The sequence below is a fragment of the Leptodactylus fuscus genome, chromosome 6 (genome assembly GCF_031893055.1).
Source record: "Leptodactylus fuscus isolate aLepFus1 chromosome 6, aLepFus1.hap2, whole genome shotgun sequence".
NCBI classification, from domain to species: domain Eukaryota; kingdom Metazoa; phylum Chordata; class Amphibia; order Anura; family Leptodactylidae; genus Leptodactylus; species Leptodactylus fuscus.
This window is the reverse complement of record NC_134270.1, coordinates 47,234,866-47,261,930: the sequence shown is the minus strand read 5'-3', so window position 1 is coordinate 47,261,930 and position 27,065 is coordinate 47,234,866. Positions and strand designations below refer to the sequence as shown.

Below are 27,065 nucleotides of genomic sequence, written 5' to 3'. Positions count from 1 at the left end.
CACCTGGTACTTTCGCTTTGACGGCGGCCGGCCGCTTAACCCCCCCCCCCCCCCCGTGCCGGCTACGTCCATTCATTTCTATGCGAGCGTGCTGTTCGGATCGGCTGATCCAAACAGTACTCGCTCATCTCTAGCGGTAACCCTATATACAGTTCTGTGTCATAGATACCAAATACTGTGCTAGTCTTCTCTATTTTATGATGAAGTTATCTGAATGGCGTCCCGATCATGTGCTAGACTTCTCTAATGGGGCTATGTTATTTTAAGATGAAGGTAGTTTAATGTGTTGTACACTTTAAAGCCCCTGTAGCACAGGGCATACTGATGTAATGTGAATGATGTTCTAAATGACCGAGTGTATTATTCACATTATTCAGATTCCGAATGGTGTCCCGATCATATGTTAGGTAGACTGACCTTACTTTGTCTATTTATGTTGTGAGAGATTGAAGGATGTGGTCTGGGAAGACAGGTATGTCCCATCCAGGCAGCTAAAGGGTGTTTGGTAAAGATTCACACCAGGGAGGTTGGCTGACTAATCAGGCCCTAATAACAGTCTGAGTGTGAAGACTAGCAGGGTGGCACCACACTGACAGAGTTGAATTGTCCAAACCGGACTTCCAAAGCAGGTACTGTGCCATCCGTCGTTGTTGCCAAGGTGGGAGACTGGTAGCCAGTCTCCCGTGTAGTCAGGGAAAAGTTTCCATACATTTAAGTTAGTTTTCTCAGCCGAGAAGGATTTTGTTTTGTTTACCCTGTGACTTTGCAAAAGCAGTGTATGCATTACATGTGAATAAAGCCTGACTTGTGTGCAATCCAGTGTCTATGTCCCTGTTTCCTGCACTGCTACAAGCATCTACCTGAGCGATTCCCCACAATGTCTATGGGCACAATGGTTGACACCAGTGGTGAACCTAGATTCAGAAGTAACGTGATAAGGGATACGATGTGGCCAAAATAATTACAATAAAAAGGGATAGGTGAATATACTATCAAAGGATGTCTTAAAAGGTACAATTTTTATTAATACGATTAAAAATGTAAAACACTCAATAAAAAGTCTCCGACAAAAATGTTCATTGAGTGGATATAATCTGTGTGGGACTTGATATTCTACCCACTAACAGATAAAAGGAGTGTATGATATCCAACTGACACAAATCCCCTAACCTGGAGAAGGTACTGTAAGTATTTTATTTTATCCCTATTTAAGGAAGGTATATATCATCAGTCCTAAGGCAAGAAAAGCCTATAATGGCTTCTACAGGAGTTAATGACCTGCCTGCATAAGATAGTGGTATACGGCTGATCAATTATTTCCCACTAAAATACAAAGGGACACTCATGCAGGGGTAGAAACCTGGAACTATTAACCACTATTAGTTAATCTCAATGGTTAAGAATTGTTCCTCAGATTATAGCCATTTAGATAGTAATATCTGTAATTCGACAGAACTGTTGCTAAAGCCAAGCCGCTAATGATAATAATATTGAATTCACATCAGTGTTTGGAATAAAAGGCTACACCTAATACATTGACATTATCCAACTAATCAAGTGTCTGATAGTGTCTAATAGTATAGCCACTTGCTATTCTAGCCCCAAATGAGGACATATGCTGTATAAACCATAAGGGCTGATGATTGCCTCATTTTAAGAACGGAATAAAGGTTGCCTCAAAGGCAAAGGCCCCCTGCAACCTCTATTATGCCCTGCAGTCTTTTGTGCTACTGCGTGGCATGATGGAGGTTGCAGAGGCCGCTGTGGGACATAATAGAGGCTGCAGGGGCCGCTGTGGGGCATAATAGAGGTTGCAGGGGCCGCTGTGAGGCATAATAGAGGCTGCAGGGGCCACTGTGGGGCATAATAGAGGCTGCAGGGGCTGCTGTAAATGTATCAGTCACAGTAACATGGGTAATCAACCAAAAAAAAATCAAGTACTGTGAAGATGATCCCCTCAGAGTTCTATTATGACGTTATGGAGGACACAATGTAAAAATAAATAAAAAGGAAAAATAAAATTAAAGTACAATAATGTAAAAAAGTTAAAACCACACCCACATGACAGGCTTCAGCCCTGCCCTCGGCAATACAACACTATATAAAAATTACAAAGGAAGTGGAAAACTATTTTAAAACTTTTTTTTGTAGTAGCATTTAGTGCTATTAAAAGAAACTGTGAAAAATGTCAAAAGGAAAGACATTTTCCCTCCTTTTTTGCTTACATTTTCCTGCATGTTAAAAAAAGAAATAACATGCAAAAATAAAAATAACATAAAATAAAGCCCTACGTGTCGTAAAAATGTGTCTGGTCCTGAACCAGGGTCATTGGCTCATTACGGAAGTTGTCGTTTGTTTTTTTTTTTAAACCATTAAAATGTCGGTCACAAAATATTTAAATATTAATAACTATACATTTCTAGATATGTAGGTGTATACATATCCACTGTATGTATGATATACAGTATATATATACATGCACAGGCAGACAACACTATCACAGCACATGCGCAGACGCCTATCCCTGCTACTAAAAATCTCTTACAGCTACAACCTCTTTTTTTTCCCTCACCAACTTTATTGGCAACGCCCCGGACAAACACTCTGAGCTTGTGTATCCCGGACATGCGCTGTACGTAGTGACGCTGTACGTACGTCTTGACGGGGTCGAAGGGAAACGAAGGAGTATCGGGGCCTGCGGTTCAACATGAAGGAGATGTCAAACTAGGAAGATTGTAGAGAGAGGTGTGCTAAGGAGTAAACGTCTGGTGAGTTTGCGGCGGAGGAGGCTATTTGTGCCAAGTGGGTGGTGAGGAGAACCCGGGTACTGGTTATTGTCTCCTCGCTAATATCCTAGAATATAAGGACTGCTCACGTACTGTATGTGAGGGAGATGATGTGTTGTATAAAGCGACCAATCAGATCGCTGCTTTCATGTTTCTAACGCAGGTTGGAAAATTGACGGCGAGTCCTGATTGGTGGTTGTGTTCCTGTAATGTTTTATACTGCGTCTTCTGGGAACTGCATCACCCTGCTGCTGGGGTGTGTGCCTGGGATCTGGCTATGCTATATTATATATAATGTGATTTGTAGGAGTCTCTGAATCTCTGTCCTCACTGCTAGAATGCACACTATTGTTCCCTGTTAGCAGCCATTCCAGAGCGGAAAGAGGCCGGCTATAGTGCTGTTCAATAGGGTTACTGATAGGGAGTCCATATGCACATATGGTCAGTACATTACCATATTGTTTACATCTACAATGCTATCATGGTTTGGGTAACATCACGTGACCACAGGAGCCAATCCCAGCTCATATTTCCATTCACCCGTTATCCCTATTGAATGAAGCTAATCAGCATGACAAAATCCCAAGGGACACATCCTGTGTGTGATCTAGTAACCTTACCCTACATAAAGCAGTGGCACATTTGTTGATTTTTGACTAGATTTGCCAATGATCTTATGTTATTTTGGGAAAAGTAATGTTGGATTTGAAATAGGACTCTGTCCATATCTATGCTGAAGCTATTGCACAACAGATCCTAATTCCAACCAACAGGCCCCATTGAATTAAAGCGAAGAAAAGGCTGCAAAGCATGGCATTTCATTTTGCACTATTAGGGTGAGTTCACACGGAGGAAAGTAAAGCGCAATCTGGCACGTATACACGTGTCGGCAGATTGCGCTCCGCAAAAGCTCCCATTCATTTCAATGGGAGTGAGGATCGTAGACGTGGCGTTATTTTGCGGCTGTGATTTTGCGGCCACAAAATAACTCCACGTCTACGATCCTCACTCCCATTGAAATGAATGGAAGCTTTTGCGGAGCGCAATCTGCCGACACGTGTATACGTGCCAGATTGCGCTTTACTTTCCTCCATGTGAACTCACCCTTATTGCTATCAAATGTTGCAGAATTGCACATGAGCTTTCAATGGCAGTGTGAACAGAAACTAAACACTGAATTAAATGGCACTCTGTATTTTCAAGTTTTTTTTTTAATGTCCACGAATGGAAAGATTTTTTTTTTTTTTTTTAATAAAATCTCTTCCTTTCTCTGTAGGGTAAGTGATAAGTGTTTGTTTCTCTGGAGCCTGAGCACTGCCCAGTCCCAAAGAATTGACGCTAGGTTCACACTAGACCCGAAAGATGCTCTTATAGCAGATAAAAGGCTGTCTGCTTAAAAAGTGGTTACCTGCAGTGGTAAGGAACCTTCGGCTCTCCAGCTGTTGCAAAACTACAACTCCCAGCATGCATACTTACTCTGCTGTTCTTGGAACTCCCTTGGAAGTGAATAGAGCATGTTGGGAGTTGTAGTTTGACAACAGCTGGAGAGCCGAAGTTTCCCTACGCCTGCCATAGACTATAATACTGAAACCAGTTGAAAGTTTCTCCTTGCAGGTCTTTTCTCTCCACCAATTTTAGGCAGTATCTGGGGGAGACTAAAATGCAGATGTGAACCTAGCCTGAATGGAACGTCAGCGCCCCTGACACTCTGTCTACAGGGAGTCTATGAGGCCTAAAATCAACAACAAATAACTGGGTCGTGTAGGGATTTTTAATAGAAACAGAAAAATCCAAGGAAGCAATGAAGAGATAACCAACCATCTTTTCATAACTATGCAAAGCATCCTGCCAGTGCACTGGGGGGCAGGGCCTGATTTGCCAAATTTGCCTATAGACCGTGGCCAATGCATCAGCTCCTCTCTGGAATCGGTGCCTACTCTCCCATCTAACCTTTAACATTTTTAGCTCTGTGTACATCACAGCTATCTGTAAGCATAACTGCTAAATCAGTTTCCATTTTTAATTTTTTTATGCTGGTTACAGGGGTTTTACTGGACTTTAAAACTGATGGTCTATACTCATCAATATCAGATATGTGGGGTTCATTTCTCCAAACCCCCATAAAATATTGAAGCGACCAAAGAGCAGTCCCATGCATAGCTGCTACAGAATGAAGAAGCCTGAGCATTGCAGCCCCCACACCATGGAAAATAGAGCTGTGTCCACTTGCCTTGTCCCCTCACACACGACCGTATGAATGGTCGTGAAGTATGACTAGCTTACAAGGGGTTATTCATGGTCTTTAAAGGATCATGAGTAAGAACTAGGAGGGATTCCTATAATAACAAAAGTCCCTGCACTCTAGCTGACAATATCCTGGAGGTATACTACCACTTCGTTCATCTGTGAATATTTCAGTGGTCCCTTGAACCGATTAGCAGACACTTTTTGGCACAGTTTCAGTTATTTTAGCACACTACCTGTAAATCCATCTCATTATTTATTCTGCTACATTTATACATGTCATATTTATTATATCCAGCTTTATAAGTAAGCCCCTCATGAACGGTCAGTATGTTATCCAGGTTTTTCCCAGATAGCACACTGACCTGTTCATTTCTATGGGCCCGTACACATGATCATGAATTACACGGTCCCATGTGTGGGCTGATAGTCCGGGCCATAAAATATGGAACAGGTCCTATTCCTGTCCGATTTTGCGGTCCTGCTTCTGCAGTTCTTATTCCGTAAATGAAAGGAAGCCCAGGTGACACACAAGGGACATCCCGTGCACCGCTGGGCCGTTCATTCATGGCAGCTGGTTAGTACACGGTCATGTGCAACTGGCTTTAATCCTTTATTAACAACCACAATAAATCTAACCTTACAAGGCAGCCATTAAACTGTCATATGTTTTAAAGTACAAGCTATTGATACTTAGCTCCTAGAAGGGGTTTCTGTGTGGGACACCCCCTATCCCATCCAGGACTTGCTTACTGATTACTTATCCTTACAATAGTTCATGAATATGTGACCAATGAGGGGTCCAACAACTGGAACCCCTGCTGATCCGCTGTTTGAAGAGACTGCTGTGCTTACGAGTGCTGGGCTTCTTCTCTATGCCAGTACCATTACATTCATCAGTCACATGCTACAGCAGCAGCTCAGTCCCATACGAGTCAGTGCTGGAAATGCAGCAGAATAAAGTTAGATTTAATCCATTCACCACGTTGCAGGATAAAACAGAAAATGTAGTGTTTAAAAAATATAACATGGTAATTTGTATTATAGAGCGAGGCAAAAATGCAAATGGCAGTGGAAATGAAAAATGAAAGTGTTTGTGTATTTACTTTTTCGCTGCGTTCTTTCCGTCAATGTTTTTCAACTGCAATTCGCAAACACATGGCCTGAGCCTTAAGTTGAATTATTTGCACCTGATAAATTAGAACATATAACATTGATTGTACAAATTAATTTTAATACAGCAAAATATCCTACACTTCCATCATAAATCTGAAATGGTTTCTTTTTTTTTTCTTTAGGTTCTTCTGCGTGGACTATTCGATTATTCCTTGGTGCTGGATATTCTTTGAAGCCATGGAGTTACCAAATTACAGCAGACAGCTCTTACAGCAGGTCTACACCTTGTGCAAAGAGCAGCAGTTTTGTGACTGCACCATATTTGTTGGCTCTTTACACTTCCGAGCTCACAAGCTTGTTCTTTCTGCTGCGAGCTTGCTCTTTAAGTCCTTGCTAGAAACAACTGAAACCATTTCCATAGATGCCTCTGTGGTCAGCCCCGATGAGTTCTCGCTGCTCCTAGAGATCATGTACTCAGGAAAGTTGCCACCAGGGAAGCACAACTTGACCAAAATTATCTCTGTGGCTGACAGTCTTCAGATGTTTGATGTAGCTGTAAGCTGTAAGAACCTCCTGACCGAACTGATGAATCACTCCACCCCGAGCCAGAAGAAAGAAGTCCCAGTCCAACCATTGACCTTTGTTAAAACTGATATAAAGTCTGTTGTCCCGAGGAGTAATGTAGTGAGTGAAACCTTCGCTGTGGAAAAGATGTTGACCCCCATGAGTGTGGTAGGTTCCTCTGTCCTGCCCGCTCCTGAGCAACTACAAATGAACAAAACTCTAAGCCCTGCGTTACTTACCAAGAAGTTGGACACTAATGGCAATCTGCAGCTCACAAAGCCTTCCTTGTCTGATGGATCTACAGAACAAGATTTGCACGATCACAAGGTGGTTGAAAGGAAGGAGGAAAATGGAACCGGACTCTCTAATACAGAAAGTACTCTAACCCCAGCACTGGAAAATACTGCTCCAGTTGTGGAGGAATCTGCTAACGTTTCAAGTCCTATAAAAACTGTGACTACTGCATGTGCCTCCCCTGTAGATGAGATCTATCAACAGCAGCAATCGTCAGAACAAGAGGCTGTTGATAAAGAAATGGAGTATGACTCTGTGGCGGCAGGTACCGAAGCTACGTCCTGTAACTCAACACAAGATGGTAAAGCAGCTGGAGCAGAGGAGACTGCCGAGCCTGCTGCCAAGAAAAGAAGACTTGATGATACTGGTAATTTTATATCCCGTTTATTGACCTTTATGTATTTAGGGTATAATTGTCCAGGTTTCTGCGTGAGGAAGGGTGTACAGGGGTTATTCAGGGTTTTGAAAACTCATTTCCTATTCTTTTTCTTCAGAACCTCAGATTTCTGACTGTTATGTGATTGGAACTAGGACCCAAGTCACTCCACCTCTTCTCTTGTTCACAGGAATTACCGTACTATGGAGACTGGTAGGCTAGTAAATCCATCCCCATAGTACGGGTAATTCCAGTAAACATGGGAGTGGAGTTGGAGCAACTTGGGGGCTGGTCCAAAACTCTGGGTTGTGAAGAAAAATAACCCTGGAGGAAGTAAGTTTTAAAAAGCCTCTGGATAACCCTTGTAGTAATACAAAACCTGACCTGTCACTGGTTAGGGAAGAATCTTTACACCCAGACCAAATGAAGAGCTTTTCTATAGTTAGCTACATCTTGTGACTGGCGTTGTAGCGGCTCCTACCAATATTGTGCTTGGCTATTAAAATGAATGGCTGTCCATGTTATCTCTTAGGGACTCTCTGTGCTGTGGTTAATAGGAGAGGGCATCCCAAGCAGGATTTCCCATCCTTGATGTCCATATGACTTCTAATATGTGTTGACAGGCCTTGTCTTATGGAGTTAACCCCTTTTAATCCTATAGTGAAAAATGAGTAGGGGTCGATTGAAATATGACTATTACACTACACTACGGATTTGCAAGTTAGGTTATAGGTTTGAGTGTAGAGTACCTGCTTAGGAAAAAGGGTTTTAATTATTTTTTTTTCCTTAGAATAAAGGTATAAAAAAGTGCATTAAAGGGAATGTACAATATTAGAAAAGTGTGGCTAGCTTCTTCTGTAAGCTGTACCAAACCTGCCACAGTTTGTCTGATATTGCAGCTCTAGTGTATAGAAGTGAATGGCTCTGAGCTGCAATACCAGACACAACCTTTGAAAAGTAGTCCCATTTTTCTAATCCTGTGCAACCCTTTTACTTGTAATAGTAACGTGAATGCATTTTATCTGATTTATGACATGGTGGTTTTGTTTCTTGATCGTTAATATGGCTGTGTTTTATATTTAGAAACAGAGAAAACCTCGGGTGAGTTGGATTTTCTTATCCGTTATGAAAGTATCTTCAGCGAGGCTCTGTCAGATCCGCAAAGTGTCCTAGAAAACCTCAACAAGTGTGAAGAAATCAATGAGGCAGAGAAGCAGGTAAGAGCTTCCAGAGTCCATGTGCTGCGCCCGCAGAGATGACACTGAGCCCCTCTGATAGTAAAAGGCACACCCAAGATGGGTGCAATTCACACAGTTTTTTACATTGCTCATATTTGTAGTATTTTTTGAAGGGTTGCCAGGGCAGATCTTCTTTCTGGAAGATTTATGTACACCCACAACAGTTTATTTTCTACCCAGTCTTGCACAGCACTATCTGTGGTAGAGAATGCCAGTCCTTGAGACTTCCACAGTAAAGATATGTTAGCAGTCCATGAGGTTTTTCTTATAGGTCTTAGTCACATTGTTTGTTTTTCACATATGTGTTCTGTTATGTGGTTTACATTAGAGTCAGGGGTATGGACACAATGTGAGCATTGCCTAAAACTTAGACATACTTAGAAACGTTTCCATTTTGGTTGGCAAATATGTCTACAACAAATAAATATGACCTATAGAAATGTGGCAAATTAATTAATGAGATGATTTTACGTGCTGTGTGCTAAAATCACTGAGGTTGCACCAAAAAAAAGGTGTCTAATCGGCTTAAGGCACCATTGAAGTATTTGTGGCATTTGTGTCCTGTAGTGCGTAACCCTTTGTAAGCTAGTCAGACTTGAGGAATCCCTGCCATGTGGCTGGGTTAGTGTGACTCTTGGTAATATGAAGAGTTAAATTGTGATGGGCTATTTACTGGTTAAATAATCAGCATTTTACCAGGGGAAGGACACATGAGGGCATTCATACTGTGTGGGGTGGACATAACAACATTATAGTGTATACCGTCATTATACTTTGTCGGGGTATTTAAGGGACCACTGTAATATTTGTTGGCCAAGAATGGCATTGAACTATGTGTAGGGCCGTGAAGAGACTTTTTATGGTTTCTAGGTGTAAAAGGGAACATACATATTTTACAACATTTTAACTCAATATTGTTTGCACATGTTTATCTGCAATATAGTTTGTTGAAAATCCCGACAAAACGCTCCCTTTTGCACCAGTGTTTTTGTGGGGTTTTTTGTAAAGTGTTGAGTCAGTCAGATCCATTCTTGTTAGCGAATTTCTTTCATAAACATGTTGATAATTACAGACATTATTTTTATGTGCAAAATATGACAGAAGTCTCTGTATAGATTGGTAACTATGCCCTATTGTTTGTAGTGTAATTGTTCATGTCTGCCTTTATTTATGGAGCGTCAATCCGTAAATATAAAAGCGTATACCTGCTCTGTTTTAGTCCATTTTCCAGCTCACAGATGCCTGATAAAATGAGTCTGTGCATCAAGCACATGTCTGGGGCAGCTGAACATCACGGCAAGATTTATTTATTTTTTGCTCGGTAGGGGGTGGGAAAAGCTCCAATTACTGAGCAAGAGGAAGAGCTTGCTGCGATGCTCAGTACATGGGTGTCATGATGTGAAAATCGGATGAACTGCTGAAATAAGGCGGCCATCAAATCAAGACCTCTCTGCTGTCAGTGGAAACAACGACAGAACACATACATGAAAGGACTGACGTGAAATAAGGTCTTACTTGTGTTTTGTACTAAAGGTGGTGGTGGAATGTTGTCAAGCTGAAGAGGGGAGCTCCACATTTGCCAAACTACTGGAGAAAGTTAAGGATGGGCAGAGTATTGTTGTGGAGACTGTTCTAGCTTTACTCAAGTTGTGCCGAGACACCAATCCGAGTGTAAATGAAGCGCTACGTGAGAGAGAGCCGCCAGAAAAAGACTCTGAGGAGGAACAGTCAGTAGAGACTGGTAAGAACACTGTGGAGTAGGATATGTGAAAGGTTTCCTAATTTTGCCAGCTTAAAGGGATTTCCCCACCCTTAAATGTTATATTCATTGTATAGGTCATAAAAAATGAAGACGGATTGCCATGTCCATACTACTAAAAATGACTGTGATGAGATATGACGTATACTTAGCGTGCATGTTCACTGCTGGTGGACAGTCGTGCTCAGTCCCAGCCAAGTATTCGTATAGTAAGTGCTTACTGTTTTGATGTTTGATGGGATTTTGTCTCCACTTCTTCAACTTCAGTGGTAAAAGAGAAGACCTTGTTTGATCTTCTGATGGAACGTAGAGAAGAGCTGATACAGTGTATTACTGAGCTCAGCCCCATCATTGAGTGTCTGGATACAGCAGAAGAGGGCTTTCTAACTAATATTGAGAAAAAGGTATGTTCTTTTCCACTAGTGGAGCTTTGCGATTTTATGGGTTGAGTAAACTGATGAAGTTTTATCCCTCCTAATCATAATATCAGGTGATAACCGACTGCTGTGATGGTGGATCACACAAGGAAGCTATGGACAAGATTTTGAGGAAAGCATCTGAAACCAAAACACTTAGCCCTGACAGTCTGGTCAAACTTCTACAAGCTGTGAGAGAAGCCTTCCCTGATCTGCACACCTTACTTGATATTCTAGAGCCACACAGTAAAAAATCCACCATTAAAGGTATGAAACGTTAACAGAGTACTCCATTTATTCCTATCTCGATAGTTGGATGCCTGCCAGTGGCTATAACTGGGGAACTTAGGTCCCCAACCCAGACACAATATTTCTGTAGGGAACAGTGGTCAGACTTATGTGTCTGTAGTAGGTATGGACACAGCCAATGCATAGTTAGCCACTACTCCATGTACTACCTCTCTGAACATAAAGTGCCAGTATAGAGAGTTAGAGATCTGTAGTTCATGTCTCTAGAAATTGATGAGGGTCCTAGCAGACACATTTAAGGAAATGCATCTAGATCATTATAATCATCTATGTGAATGGGTTAGATCAGGGGTAGGCACGTGTTGTGAACCACTGCTTATAGACTATATAGGTGCTGTATAGGTGCTATGTATAGGTGCTATATAGGTTTGTTTGTTACTATATAGGTGCTGGTACGCCTACTGCAGTAGTCTTGAAGTATTACATTCTCTTCATTTCAGGCAAGATGAGTGTGGCAGACTACGGGGCAGAGTTGCTAAAACAATATCAGGAAAATTTATCCGAAGTTGTGAACGATGCCGACTTGGTTCTTGGTGGACTTTCATCAGCAACTAACCTAACAGATCACGAAAAAGAGGTACGTCCTCACTGCTCACTGGGATGGACCACTTTGTTATTGATCTCTTGTAGGTTTTTGAATAATAAAATCAGGCAAAGTGTACCTGGCTGTCGCATAACAATTGTCCATTAATGATCTGGGTTACTAATACATAGCTTCTTGGTTTCAGTAGCTATGTCCCTTCCAGCTGTAGCTTTCACGTTGCCTGTGACATGGTATGTGGCGCTGCAAACTCACTTGTGGGTTAGACTTCTTACTGTGTTGACCCAAACCCAGTTTCAAATGGTGTTTTTAACTACAGTTTTATAGCTTCTGATAGGGAGGAACAGCCAGTTTACATATATGTAGGTAACATAACATTTACTCATCATTTACTTCCTGCATCCACTCTGTTATACAGTAAAGATGTTGGTTAGAAGCGGTAATGTTCTTACATTTTTACTCTGCTACCTGTGCATAAATCAATAGAATATCAATATATGAGGCTTCTTCCTGTAATGCTCCTCCTAAACTCACTTTCATTCTAAAATTTATGCTGTTTCAAGACCGATTGCAGGTCACATGTATCAGATTACACAGGTCTATGGAGAGGGGAAGGAGGAGGAGTGAGCAGGAGCTGAGGGAGTGGGAGTAACACACAGATTGAAAGTAGCTAAATGTGCTGTGATAGAAATTCATTCACATCAGTGCAGGTTAGTACTCATATACATAGATGTTCTTCAAGATCGTGAGACCATTTTTGACTGTGAGAGAGACAGCGAGGTATGGTGGTATGTCTATACTCGCCAACTTAAAGGAAATTAAAAGCTAGAGAGAGAGAGCCTGCAGAGTAGAAAACTGCTTAAGGCTAAGGCCCCATAGGACGTCCCGGAGTAAATAAGCGCTGCGGGGAAAACCGCGGCGGCAATGCATCATGGTTCTTCCCGCAGCATTTTAGTCAGAAAGTTTGCAGAGTTTTCTTCTGCAGACTTTCTGTTTCAATTACACCTATGGGGAAACCGCCGGCGTTTCCATAGGTATAATTGATATGCTGAGATTTCCAAAACCACACCGGATTTGGAAATCTTGACGTGTCCACACCGCGGTTTTCACTAGATTCACTAGAATCCATTCACTTTGCGCTGACTGTATAACACTGCGATTTTTCTGCGGCATTTCCGTCCCATGGGGCCACGGTCTAAGGCTGATGCCCCATGTTGCGGAAACGCAGCTTTTTTTAGTTGCAGAATTTGTTGCGGGTTTTCCAGCCAAAGCCAGGAATGGCTACAAAACAAATGAGGGAATATATAGGAAGCTCTGATACTTCAAACTTCTGCTCAATCCACTTCATGATGGGGATTCTTTTCAAGGCCAGATTCACAAATGATATTTTTTTACACTATTGAACCATCCTATGATCATTCAATTTTGCAATTATAATTCTGAAACGAATACGCAAAGTTTTGTCATTGTAATGAGAGTATAGACCGTTATTGGGTACCTCTTTTGTTTTAGGTTGTGGCGAATATTGTGAGAAAGAACTGCAGCACTCGTATCTTCAGCATACTGGTGTCTTGTGTATTAGAAGAGCAAACCTTAGCGGCTGTGGCAGTCTGGCAGCTGCTGCTAGCAATGCAAGAGTTAAACCCATCCGTGAGGTCTCTGATGGATGAGATCCGGAAAGAACCAGGAGCTGACGCCTTCTTCCAGAGTGGTATGGAGAGTTTGACACCTACTTATAATATTAAATTCTCATAGTAGCCAGCATGGCATCTACTTTAACTTGTAAAATACTGACATTTAACTGGTGACTGTGGAATAATTTTTTTTTGTACGTTTTCCACGTAAATTGTTCATCGTGATCCAAATCACGTTTAACATTAAACTTGTATTTTTTTCCCTTTAAAGTGATGAACAGAGAGAATGAAGTGGCTGAGGTCCTGGTTCGCCACAGCGAGTCCATCGCACAGGCTTTCAGACACTGCAATGTGCTCAGTTTGGTGTCACCTGACGACAAAGCGCTGAACAATTTGGTGAAACAGGTAAGCAAACTATCGAGACTATAGAAAGGTTTGGCTCTGTTCATATTTGCGTTGTTGCCTTTCTGTCAGGTGTTTTTTGATATTTTGATGGCATAATCTGCAGCAAAAAAAATATAAAAAAAAAATAAAAAAAAACATGATAGACCTTATTGATTTGGTAAGAAATCTAGTTTAGCTCTGTTATGCACTGAAGTTATGAAGCTAATGTGAACATAGCTTTATGCAGCTGTGTATAGCTCTAATACATAGTTACATAGTAGAGGGGGTTGGATGAAGGCATCAGTCCATCAAGTCCATCCTGTAACCCTACAATAGGATTGCCTTCACCAATGCCCATCAAACAGTTGTTGCCAGAAGTGACTGTATGCTGCACAGGTCTTTCTCGCTGTGCTAATCCAGGGTTTAGCAACATAACTGATTCACTTTCTGCTTATTTTAATGTGATATACAGGAAATAGAGATTAGGATGCATTCACACTGCACCTTCTATGTACATTTATTGTATGCTTCTAGGTATACATCAAACATATATAAGTAGGCCACAGTTCACCTTACAGAGGCCATAAGATTGCCCTGTCAGACATAGCATAGTTAACTACACTATTCAGAGGCATCCAACATACACTTCATAGTATAAAATTCACAAGCAGGATATTCCACTGTGACATATGTTAAAGATATAGATCTGGGAAAATTTTATTTTATTTTCACTTTCTTTTAGATTTTAAACATCCCTCAGCAGAATGAGAATGGGGATTTGCCTGCTAAGCTGCTCCTGAGTTCTGCTCTGCAGCACACTGTGCCTGTCCTGAAGTTTTGCCAACTACTGTGTAGCCTCCAAGACTCTGCCCCTGACCTACAGCCATTAATGAAGGAGTTAGAAGAACTTGGTAAGTGCTTGATGTGTATGTCACTTCCCGAGAAAAAAAAAAGAGCATCAAATTCAGAGCAAACTTTGTTTTGTTTTTTGTCATACAAAATTTGATCTTTCATCTTCATCAGTAATTTTAAAGAGGACCTTTCATCAGATTGGGCACATGCAGTTTTATATACTGCTGGAAAGCTGACAGTGCGCTGAATTCAGCGCACTGTCGGCTTTCCCGATCTGTGCCTGGTGTAAAGCGCTATCGGTCCCGGTACCGTAGGGCTTTACAGTCAGAAGGGCATTTCTGACACTTTGCCAGGAACGTCCTTCTGCCTCGCGGCGCCTATCGCGCTGTACTGTGGAGCGGGGAGGAACTCCCCTCTCCCTCTCCTGATAATGCTCGTCTATGGACGATCTGTGTGAGCAGAGGGAGGGGGGCGTTCCTCCCCGCTCCACAGTACAGCGCGATAGGCGCCGCGAGGCAGAAGGACGTTCCTGGCTAACTGTCCTTCTGACACCCTTCTGACACTAAAGCGCCGCGGTCCCGGGACCGATAGCGCTTTACACCGGGCACAGATCGGGAAAGCCGATAGTGTCATGTGATGAGCACACAGGTGCCGCTTGTTACAGTCACAGCACAATAATCAGACAGCTGCCTTGTAATCAGCTGTGCACCTGTGTGCTCATCACATGACCATGGACCATAAATCACATGACCATGGTCAGCGTTTTATCCTCTAGAAGTAACAGAATGAATGACAACAAGCAGAGATCTAGAAAACCGTGAGGAATTAATACAGAAAGTATATTGGGAAATTGTATATCTTTTTATTGTACAAACAATAACATTTGTTTCTCAATATTGGTCTGAAATGGCCAAACCCTTTAACTTTTGCTGAATATAGTTCTTCTGTATTATAATAAATTAGTTTTTATTTGGCTTATTTTCTAAGCAATGAAAAGAACAGGCTGAAGTTTAGTTTCATAAGATGTGAGGTACGATCTGACAGTCTTATGCAGATTTAGGACCATCAGTCTCTATTAGTCTCGTTGAAGTACTAGTAGTGCAGATATTTATGCAGCACGTGGCACCAACATGTCTGGCAAAATAGGTGGGTGGCCTGGGTTGTGAACTTGGTTTGAAGTGTGGTTTTTGTTAAATGATCTGACCCCTCATAGTACCGTGGAGATGTCAGTTTTAGTTGACATTCATTTTTAAGGAGTTTCTATGTAGTAAAAAGAACAAACATGGCTGCTCTCTTCCAAAATCAGTCTGGCAACTCATCTCTATAAAAGTGAATAGGGCTGAAATGTAATGCTAAACCAATTCAATGGATAACAGTGGATCTATTTCTGGAAGAAAGCAGCCATAGTTTTGATTGTCTCAAACATTGTCTTCCTTTAATTTACCCTTTCTATTATTTCTAGGTTTGCTAGTGGACGGCAAATGCAATTTCCAAAGTTCAGACAAGTGGGCAGTTAACACTGAGTGCCAGCTTGATGTTATTGAAGAGGTTGGAGATAGAAACGAGGAAGACGAAGAAGGGAAAGATGATGAAAATGAAGATGTGGATTCTGAAAAAGAGAGAGCAGAACTTGCCCAAGAAAAGGGCTCGAAAAAGAATTTCATCTGCAAATCTTGCGACAAGATCTTCCTGTTCCGCTGTCGACTGGAGGTGCACATGAAGCGTTGCCGAATGGCGAAAAGAAATCCCCTGCAGTGCAAAGACTGCAACGTGGTGCAGGCCTCTAAGAAGGAGTTAGACCAGCACCGGGAGGAAGTGCACGGATATCTAATCTCTCGTAATGGCAAAGGGAAAAAGAAAATGCTGGTGACCTGTGACATCTGTGGGAAAGAATTTGCTCATCCATCAGGTACACTTTGTCTTTATCTTTTTTTAATAGTTTGTGTCAGACTCATTCAAAGAGCATCTCGGATAATTCCAGTAGCTAGCTTTAGCTGTTAATGGAGAAGAAAACCAGATGAAACTTGATATCTGTACGCAAAAATTGAGTGAATAGAGAACTTCAGTATGCAGATTACTGAGAAAAGTTGGAAATTTGGTGTTGGCTAAACAGCAGTTTTCTCTTTTAAAACATCCACTCATAATACATTTCCTCCAAACAGCTTTTCATAATCTGTAGTGCTGGTGAATACAAGAAACCTTGTAATACCGTATAAGCCAAGTTTTTCAGCACAGTTTTTGTGCTGAAAAAGTCTGCCTTGGCTTATACTCGAGTCATTACAGTAATTCAGCAATATTTATAGTTACAGACCCGGCATACAGACAGCGGGGCAGCTGCCGGGCTGCTCCTGCTATTAGTGTGGCGATGCTGCTCATGTCAAACTGCAGAAGTACTTACGGTACAGGCAGGCATGAGTTCTCTGATGATGTCCCAGTCCAAGGGGAACCGGCAGGCGCCGCCATGCTGGAGGGAGCGGGTGTGACCACTCTCTCAAGGCCAATCCTGAAGATAGGAACGGCGGCCGGCTGCCGGCAGAAGCACTTCTGCCGGGGATTCCCCTCAGTGCTTCTGCCGGGGATTCCCCTCAGCGCTCCTGCCGATGGCCGGCTGCAGTTCCCCTTCAGGTCCAGCCGGCTGAGGTTCTCTTTCAGGTCCGCCCCTCAGATCTCTTGCTGGGGATTCCCCCCAGTGCTCCTGCCGGGGATTCCCCTCAGCACTTCTGTAAAGGCGCCCTGGCCGGCAGCGCTTCTCTTTTGCAGGCTGCTCTATTCAGCCTGCAAAAGAAATGACAATTTTTGCAGAGCATTGCAATGCATTAGTGATCAGACCCCCTGGGGTTCAAGAGGATTTATAACTCTCACTTGACCCAAGAAGGTGTTGCAAGGAGGTGGATTTACCGGTTTCCTTATTTTTATTCATGCTATGTTGAGTTGCTTGTTGTTAAGTAAATGGTGACTTGCTGTTTTCCAGGTCTACAGTACCATAAGCGCACAGAACATTTTGATGAGAAGCCGTTCTCCTGTGAGGAGTGCGGTGCCAAGTTTGCAGCAAACTCTACCCTAAAGAATCATCAGCGTCTGCACACAGGAGAGCGACCCTTTGTGTGCAAGCACTGTCACATGACATTCACCCAGGCTGCAGCACTCTCCTATCACACTAAAAAGAAGCATTCTGAAGGTACTGTCAGACCTGGTCATAGGTACTTACTTACAACTTTGCTTTTTGTGTTTGCGGGACAGATTCCTGCAGTTACCCTGATGTTTAACTAGGTGGTGCTGCTGCTAGCTAAGGTTAAAGTGCTGCACCAGTTTAAAGGGGGGATTTATTCAGCCTCTTGCATTTATTTTTTCTAATTCTGTTTATTTTTCTTTAACTTTTTTTTTTTTTGGCTGTTTGCGCCTATATTGAAAGCTTTTACACAAAAAGAATTTGTGCAAGATTTATTGCAAACTTGCTCCTTTTTAGTAAATTAGGCACATGAAAATACACCGCAGAAAAGAAATGTGCAAATAAAGACACAAATAATAAATTCACCTGCTCTGTTTTCCCATTTTCTACTATTCCAGGTAAAATGTATGTGTGCCAGTATTGCGATGCTGTATTTGCACAGTCTATTGAGCTGACTAGACATGTGAGGACTCACACAGGAGACAAGCCGTACGTCTGTCGAGAATGTGGGAAAGGTTTCAGCCAAGCTAATGGGCTTAGTATACACCTACGGACCTTCCATAGTAAGTTTCAGTGAACTCTTCTTTTGATATTGTAAAATAGACTTCTCTTGCCTTTAATGTACAACATTGGCACATCTTGACATTTGATAAATTCATATCCTTAGACATTGAAGATCCTTATGACTGTCAGAAATGCAGAATGAGTTTTCCTACGCTAGAAGAGAACAGGCAGCATATTCAAGTTGTACATTCCAAGGAATACCATCCATGCCCTTCCTGTGAGAAGATTTTCAGTGCCCCTTCTCTGCTAGAGCGCCACATAGTCACCCATGTAGGAGGAAAGCCTTACAACTGTGAGATCTGCGACAAAGCATACCAGGTTAGTAAACCAGGATTTTCACCAGACTCCGGAGACTGGTGCCTAGGTTTCTTTGTGTAATGTTACCACCTAATCTTTTCACAGCAACTTTCGGGCCTATGGTACCACAACCGCACTCATCATCCAGATCTGTTTGCTGCTCAGAATCATCGTTCTTCCAAGTTCTCTTCCGCTCAGTGCAGTTCCTGTGAACAGGTCTTTTCCAACTCCTCTACTCTCCAGAAGCACGCAAAGTTAGAACATCCCGGTGAGTATGCGGATGGTGCAAAGAAATTCATTATTATAGATATTATCATCTTTTATCTATCATCTATTATATTACATCCTTGGGGCTGTCAGGACTGTAGTCTTCAGCAGCGCCCACAGCCCCATAGAAGTGAAGAAAGTGCCGGTCACACAAGCGCACTGGTGTTCCATTCACGAGGAAGTTTGGGGGGACTTTTGGTCCCTAGTCATCTTGATTGCTGGGGAACACAGCAATTGGATGCCTGTCCTGTGGATACGGGATAAGTGTCCGTAACAAAACAACCCTTTAACTGCTAAGTGGCCAACATGTGACTGTCTGCAGCGGGCTTCTGATCCAGCTGGTACAGTCACGGAATGTAATGGTGAACCCAGTGCCAGAACAGAGGAACATTGGTAGACTAATATTGATATTTTTTTTTTTTTTGGCCCAGCCCTCACTAGGTTTAATTAATTTACATGAAAATCCTTAATGGCAAGGGGAATGGTAAAACCCAACTGTCAGTATTTTTTTCCACTTAGAATAATAGAGAAATGGCTCAAAGAATGCTTTAGGGCTGGTATTTAATGGGGTTTAAAAGTTTTAATAAAGAGGACATATCAGGAGATATGAATCCTTGTGCCCTGAAATCCTCCCTTAACATGTTACGTTTGACTCCAATTCTGTCCCATTGTAAATGTCCTAAGACGTTTACTGGGACTTTCACGTTCCCCACGCGATATACTTTATAAAGTATATTCATATCTAATATATTCAGAGTAACATTAAGTCTCTGGCTCTTGTCCCTTTCAGACAATAAGATTTATGAATGTGAGAAATGTAAGCAGACATACCCATCACCGGCCGCATTGCAAGTGCATATTAAGTGCAAGCACTCAGGTAAGTGTCATTACATCGGTGAGTGCTTCATTTCTGAGGGTGCTCCAGTGCTATCGTATTTGCCCTGAGTGCCCTTTCCCATGGTTTGGCAGTACACGAGTATCCTAGTAACACCTTGTCCATGTAATATGGCCTTATTGGCTTTTTGTTGTTTTCTATCAATGAGCGTAAAAATATGGGTTGTACCTGAGTCTCCTTCTGATCATGGTGATATTACTCCTATAACTTTAATATCACTGTATACCAGCGTTACCGTGACAGATGTTCTAATATAAAGCGTATCGAAACTTCTGAACAGCTTTTGTATCATGAATAAATCTTGTAATCTACTTTCTTAAATTGTTGCTCTTCCTGTGAAAACGTGTGATAGATTCTGATACACATTTGCTATCCGCTTGTTTTCTACCATACATATTTTTCTAAGCATACTTTCTATTATTAGGGACCCAGCCATTCCAGTGTCTTTACTGCAGCGAGTGTTTCCAGTTCCCAGGCGCTCTGCAGCATCATGTCTCCACAGACCATTTCAATGAGACGGAGAACACATTTGGTTGTGAACTATGTGGGGAGCTTTTCACATCACAGACTCAGCTAGAGAAACACTATGAAACGGATCATCCTGACATAGTACTGGCGGAAGCCCAGGCAGCAAATACTCAAGTTGTGCAGGTACCCTTTTTTTTCCCTTAATCTTTATTAATTTTTTAATAAAAGAACATACAAAAGTGTTGTGGCAAAGATACATAAAGGCTCTGTAGTGAAACAAATTACCACACCAAAAAGTTACATAAATACGTCCTGTAACAGATAACACGAAGAGGGAAGGAAGGGCGATTGGTAGGCTTGAGTAAACCCAGATAAGTCTATACAAACTAGATCAAGCAATTGTAACAGAGGGGCGGAGTGGAGGCGATACGCAATGCAGCTACTTTTTTGACCTATTGCACAGGATATCTAATTGATCAATCACCAGTTACTTAAGTGTATTGTAGTTACTGGTCCAAATTGACAGTGGCCTTTGTATTATCTGATCCTGAGAAGAATAGTAGAACAGCTGCATATTCAGTCTAGTACCTAAGTAGAAATTTCTGTATCTAGGATAATAGGTATAGATGTATTAAACAGTTTTGCCCATCAGTTCAGGATAGGAGATGAGTACAGATGGGTGGGGGTCCCTGAACGGATCCTGAGAACAGGGTGCTACAGACCCTACTATGAATGGAGCTGTGGTCTGCTTCTGCTGCAGTCACAACTGTCACATAAATAATATATGTGAGATCTCAGCTCCATTCAGCCTAGAGGGCAAGGCACCTCTATTCTCATGGGCATGAGGGTGTCACATCACCCCATCAATCTGAAACTTATCCGTTATCCTGAAAAATAGCCTTAAAGGCAGTCTGTCAGGTCCAAAATGCCTCCCAAACCAGTAACCATGCCATGTAGGGTCCTTTTTTTATAACTCAAATTTTTATTGAAAATTTTTACAATAAGAAAAGACAATTACAAGTTACAAGGCGAACACCCGCCCTGCGAACAGAAAAGCACGTAGTGCAACACAAGATTCAATCATAGAAGAATAAAAAATAAAAACAAAGAAAACAACATAGAAAAAAAAAAAGGGGGCGCTATTAGGAAGGCCTGGAAGATCAGGAGTAAAGGAGCTGAAAAGCGATAAGGAAACAAGGGAAGAGAGAAGAAAAAAAAAAAAAAAGGGGGGAGGAGGAGGAGGGAGGGGGTTAGTGGGACAGATGGGTGGGGGAGAGGACTAAATGTGGAGGGTGAGAGGGTAGGTAGGGGCAAGTGTGAGCAGTCAGGAAACCAGTGAGAGCGCCTCCGTCGCCAGGTCATCCATACCACAGCCAGTTGGGAAGGGCTCGGGAGCAACCACTGGTCAAATACTTGAGATGAACAACAAGAGTATCAATCAGAGGAGGGGTCAGAGCCCAGAAGCGTCCGGTACTCTGCAGACTGTTGAAACCTGAACCAGTAGAACCAGGTTTTGATGTACGCCTCAGTCGTACCATGCAGGAAAGACGTGAGATTTTCCATGTGCATTATCTCGTTGACCTTCGAAATCCAGCGGGAGAGAGGAGGAGGATCCACTCGTTTCCAAAAAAGGGGGATACAAGCCCGGGCAGCGAGGATCAGGAATCGAAGCAGGGAACGCTTAAAGACCTTTAGGGAAGACTCACAGTGATTAAGGAGGAACAGGGCAGGGCCCAAATGGTGAGAAGTTTCAGTAAGCTGGAGGGTTATCCGCTTGACATGTAGGGTCCTTTAATAACAGCAGAAACATACTTTTGTGGCCACAAACTTATGAAGTAATGCTGAGGTGATAGCTTCTTTGTGAACTTATAAGTCAGGTGATTCTGGGAGAGTGCCTGATTTGCTAGATTTGCCCTCAGAAAATCCTGGCGTGTTTTAGTACACTGAAACAGACAGAGCTGTGAGGCAGTACTCCTGCTGCAGCCAGTAGTCTTACAGCCACATGTGTGTTCTATATATATATATATATATATATATATATATATATATATTATGTTTTGGGGTTTTTTTTTGGTTTATTCTGCATTTAGTATTCTAGGCAGAAGTGTTTGTACTGAAAGGTAACCCACCGTCTTCCTTCTGCTCTCTGTAGGTTATCCAGGCGCAGGATCAAGTAGCAACAGGAGAGCAAGTAATAACCTTAGATGAGTCACAACTGGCAGGTTCTCAAGTGATAGTGGCATTACCGGACTCTCAGACAAGCCAATCCGCTGGCACAGAACTGGTGGCCGTCAGCATGGAGGATTTATTTGATGGAACAGTGACGCTTATATGTGGAGATGCCGTCTCAGGAGTGACGCAGAGAACTCCAAGCTGATATCGCCTTGCCTTCACCATGCATTTACTATTGGTCATCTGTAGTTTTCTTTTACCACTTGTAGGGTTCATTTCTGATTTTATTTCCATTTTCGCGCACACGAGCTGCGTGTCTCCGATCTTTTTATTTATTTTTCTTTTCCTTTTGCCAATCAATTCATTCCTGTTGAGTGACTAAGTGTGGACAGATTGTCAACCAATCTACAGAGAATCCTGAAAGTTCAGGAGTTGTATGCAGTCTTGTGTTAATACAGGGATAGCTGAAGAAATCTTGATTGAGGCTATTCCTTATAGCTAGCTGTAGTCAATGCTTAAGGTCTTGAGTATGTATAATTCTTCTTAAATGCAGCTCTACTTTTAAAGTTACTTTGGTTGCAGTATTCACAGTTTTACATGCTGGTAAGATGGGGATGAAGTTCACCTCCATCTCACAGCAGTGCATAGACACATAGCCTCTGCCTTGCTTAAAGGGATTGTCTTAGTTAGGACATGTGGACATCAATGGGAAGTCCGTTCTGTTAGCCAGAGTGGGGAGCTATTACAATGATCAGCTCTAGACTGTATAGTCTGTTTATTGCACTTATTAGTTGTCTTTCATTGCAGCACAAGATTTTGATGTATCTATAGGATTGGTTATTGATATCTGATCAGTGAGGTCTATCACTCAGACCATGCGATGGTCAGCTAGTCCAGAGGCCAGAAGCTATATACAGTGTAGTCCTTAGCTGCTGTGATCTGTGATATACAAGTGAATGGGAGCAGAGCTGCAGGTCACTGGCACCAATGCTGCAGTGTGCTCTATAGTGATGGTGCCACAGAATTGCAGCCTGTTTTCATTCATTTCAATAGGATGAGAGCTGCTTCTGGATGTATACAGCTTCCAGCATTTGATCAGTGCAAGACCCTACCGATCAGATAGTGAAGACATGTCAGTCATCAGTATCCAAAACACACAACATGCACAAAATTGTGCAATAAAATTAGAACACATGGGGTTTTGTACAACCTCTTGAAGCTATTCCCTGTATCCTACAGATCATACTCCTTTCTAGGTAAGCCACCCCACTTGCCAGACAGGGCGGAAAAAAAATAGTGTCTAAAACACATGACAAATGTGATGCACAATAGGCACAAAGTAAGCCCGTATTCTGGTGCATTTAGCTTAGTGAATCTGCCATTTTGTTTACTACGACTAAAGCTTATTGCAGGGCCGTGAACTTCTACCCTTCACACAATATAACTTCTGGTTCTAAAAGTTTGTTCCAAATCCTCTGCTTTCCTTTCAGTCCATAACCTTTTAGAATGATAACTGTCTGGTGGTGGAGCTGTGCTGTATGTAGATGGAGTTCGATAGGTTATGTGTAAATACATATCCCATGGAAGTTGCAGTCATCCAAAATGGTATTATTTAAAGGGTTCTTTTGAGTGCTGGATTTGCAGTGACAATAACAAGTGCTACAGAAGTCCATTGTCTAGTGTTGTAAAGTTATAGTGGTTGTGTCATCCTCAGGATAGGCAGATCGCTGGGCTCTTGACTGCTAGACAACCAGTGATCAGGAAAATGGCGGTCTCAAAGTGCCCCCACTTCCTTCCTGTGAATGAAGCGCCAGTCCACTTGTGTTACTCATTCATTGCTATGGAATTGCGTTGTGTAGCAGCCTTATAGAAGTGAATGGAGCGCCAAGTGCACTTAATTCACAAGGAGGGTGCAGGGGCATTTTCTTTCCCCTGACTATTTGGGGACAACAGTATGAAACTATCTAGTACTGGGGATAAGTGTCTGTAATGGGACATGTGTAGTATAATCTGGGAGCATATATTCTTAATGGCTATATGATGGGAAAAAGATGATTTGTGAACAAAACTGATCTCCAAACCACTGAAAGGAGTTGTCAAAAACTACATAACAATGACCTATCCTTAGGATAGGTCATTAATATGAGAACAAGAGGATCTGACACCACCAGTCAGATGTTATCTGCACAGTATACAGGCATAGTAACTCTGTACAGTCAATGTGCTATTGCTGTTACAGCTCAGCTCCCATTCATTTGCTGGGGATCACATATAATGTCTTGGTCAACTGTTGTCATATAGTGTTATTTGCACAGAAATTTGGACTTGAAAGGTGCAATGAAATGATGGAAGAGATATAAGGAAATGGTTAAATATGCTCGTCCCTTGGCTTATATAGAATGTTATTGTGCAAGTGCCGTCCAATGCATACTGGAGTCACAGGGGTATTGTCAGAATCATGACGCTATGGTTGTCACTGCCACCATTCCTCCTTTATTGGCATCACCTCGGGTGTGGTTCCAGTGTAACTTGTGCTAAATTCAAGTCAAGCATGGAGAAAAGTGCGATAACAACCATGGCTGCACAGCACCTGCACCGACCTACTGCATTGTGGCTCATTATACGCTGCTGTCTGTTATACTCTCACTGGCTATTATACTTAATTTTTCTTGCAAACTAGAACTGAGGATTTTAACATCTGCATGGTACAAAGGCAGTTTTCAAGCCCTACAGCAGTATGCAGTTTTGAGATGAAAAATCTGATGACATATTCCCTTTAAACCTATCTATTGCCATATGATATCATTGCCAGAACATCCCATGTACCAGCTGGCTGTGCTGCTGACATTGAAACTGTATAGGGATGTATGACTGATAGCTCTATGTAGTGGAGGCAAACAAGTGTCAATTGTAACTTGTTACCGGTAGGTTATCTTTCCTTCAGCCCTTACAGCCTGGTGTTAGAGAACAAACCTGTAGCTCAGATGGATTCAGATAATTTCCCTGGTAATTCAGAATGGCCTGGCTACGGTCGCAGCCACGTCCACAATGCTATTCATTGTATGAAGATTGCCACATAGACATTTATGGCACATACCCAGGAAATAGGTTCTCCGATGCCAGTTTTAGCAGTTCCCAAACACCTGAACATGTGCAACCACATTGTTTCCACCTGGATGAGACAATATGGGGACCCCAAAGGAACTTTCTGGAAGCAATGCACTATTATATTAAAGTAGCTGCAAAGATACAACAAAAAATGTAAATGTTCTATACAAGCTTGGTGACAAATGGCTTTCTATGCATAAAAATACAGGCTTAGCTGTTCTATGGACTAACATTTACTACGAGTGTCCATGAAGGTTTTTTTTCCAGAAATGTTGAAGTGCTAAAAGTAAGAAGTTGTAGAAAATGCAGGTGATGTAGCAGAATCTGGTGTTTATTATAGATAAATTGCTAACTTTTCTACACATATAAATCTCTATTGTTTCTTCCTGTGGAAGAACTTTGCAAAAAAAAGTAACCAATTCTAGCTACAGATTCAGGTCTTTTAATGTTCAGAAACCAATATTACACTGAGCTCAATACCAGAGATATTTCAATATTGTCATGTATCCAGAAATAGAGTCTGTATTAAATTTGTAAATTGTTCGTGCCTGTAAATCGATTGTTTTCATACTGATGACCTAACCTATAGGGCAGGCTCATATCTGCGCCCGATCTCTGCTTTCAGGTTTCTGTCTTCTGCCTGAGAAACTGTACAGGAGACGGAAACCGGCAGTCACTTTTCAAACCCATTCATTTGAGTGTCCGCCCGTGAAAGTCTTCTGCTCTCCGCAATGAAACCATCTTTTTTTAACTGGACACAAAGTCGGACATGCAGGACTTTGTGTCCGGTTAAAAAAAACTGCTTCACCGCGGAGAACACAAAACACTCACGGGCCGACACTGTCTGCCAGGTTTCCATCTCCTGCGTGCAGAAGACTGAAACCTGCATGCGGAGACCGGGGTGCAGATGTGAACCTGCCCATAGATAATCAGTATGTGATATTTGGGGGTCCGACTCCTGGACCAGTCACAACACAGCTGCTCTAGCAGTCTCCAGGTGCCAGAAACTGCTAGTGGACAAGTAGTGCAGGTAATACCCTCGTACCACTCCCTATTGCTTCAATAGGAGCTGCACTGTGTGACCTGCCCATCCCATAGTAGTTTCCGTTAACCAGAGGGTGCTGCTACAGCTGATCTGCGCTGGGGCTTGTTGTTAGACCCCCTCAGAACATATACTGATGACCTAGATGGGTCATTGGTATGAAAAATCGATTTTGGGCCAGAAGAACCTCCTTAAGTTACTTGTTTCTTTAAGAAAAGGGACGACTATTATTGGCTCACACATTACACAGATTTAGTTTTTTTTCCCTTTAGAGGTTGAGATTTTGTGTGTTGTTTGTATATTACTAGAATATATGAGATTGGATTATACATAATAAGCTTTATAATTAATAAACTTTTTAATTTAAAGGTGTTGGCTTTTAGTATAGTATTTGGCAATACCCATTTTTACCCATTCTCACTTGATCTTCCTGGGGTGAGCTTTGGTCTTAAAGGAGCTTTCTGGAGGGAATAATTGAGTGAAATTATCAGGGCTGTGGAGTCTGTGGCCAAACTACTGACAGTGACTACTTTTTTTTTTAATAGTCTGACTCCTGCTCCCACAAAAGTA

General features: G+C 42.1%; 1 protein-coding gene across 2 annotated transcripts; it reads left to right on the top strand.

Annotated features, from left to right (window-relative positions):
• The first annotated feature begins 2,635 nt into the window (after positions 1-2,635).
• Positions 2,636-27,065, top strand: ZBTB40 (zinc finger and BTB domain containing 40). 2 transcript variants are annotated; one of them, XM_075279886.1, is made up of 18 exons: positions 2,636-2,768; positions 6,329-7,371; positions 8,464-8,597; positions 10,152-10,359; positions 10,645-10,781; positions 10,868-11,060; positions 11,543-11,679; positions 13,156-13,354; positions 13,549-13,682; positions 14,404-14,572; positions 15,976-16,422; positions 17,485-17,691; positions 18,081-18,245; positions 18,350-18,564; positions 18,649-18,811; positions 19,601-19,687; positions 20,130-20,356; positions 22,326-27,065. In XM_075279886.1, the coding sequence occupies exons 2-18, from the start codon at positions 6,384-6,386 to the stop codon at positions 22,548-22,550; spliced, it is 4,035 nt and encodes a 1,344-aa protein (XP_075135987.1). In that variant the 5' UTR covers positions 2,636-2,768; positions 6,329-6,383; the 3' UTR covers positions 22,551-27,065. The 2 variants fall into 2 exon arrangements, with proteins under 2 accessions (XP_075135987.1, XP_075135988.1); XM_075279887.1 differs by lacking the exon at positions 19,601-19,687.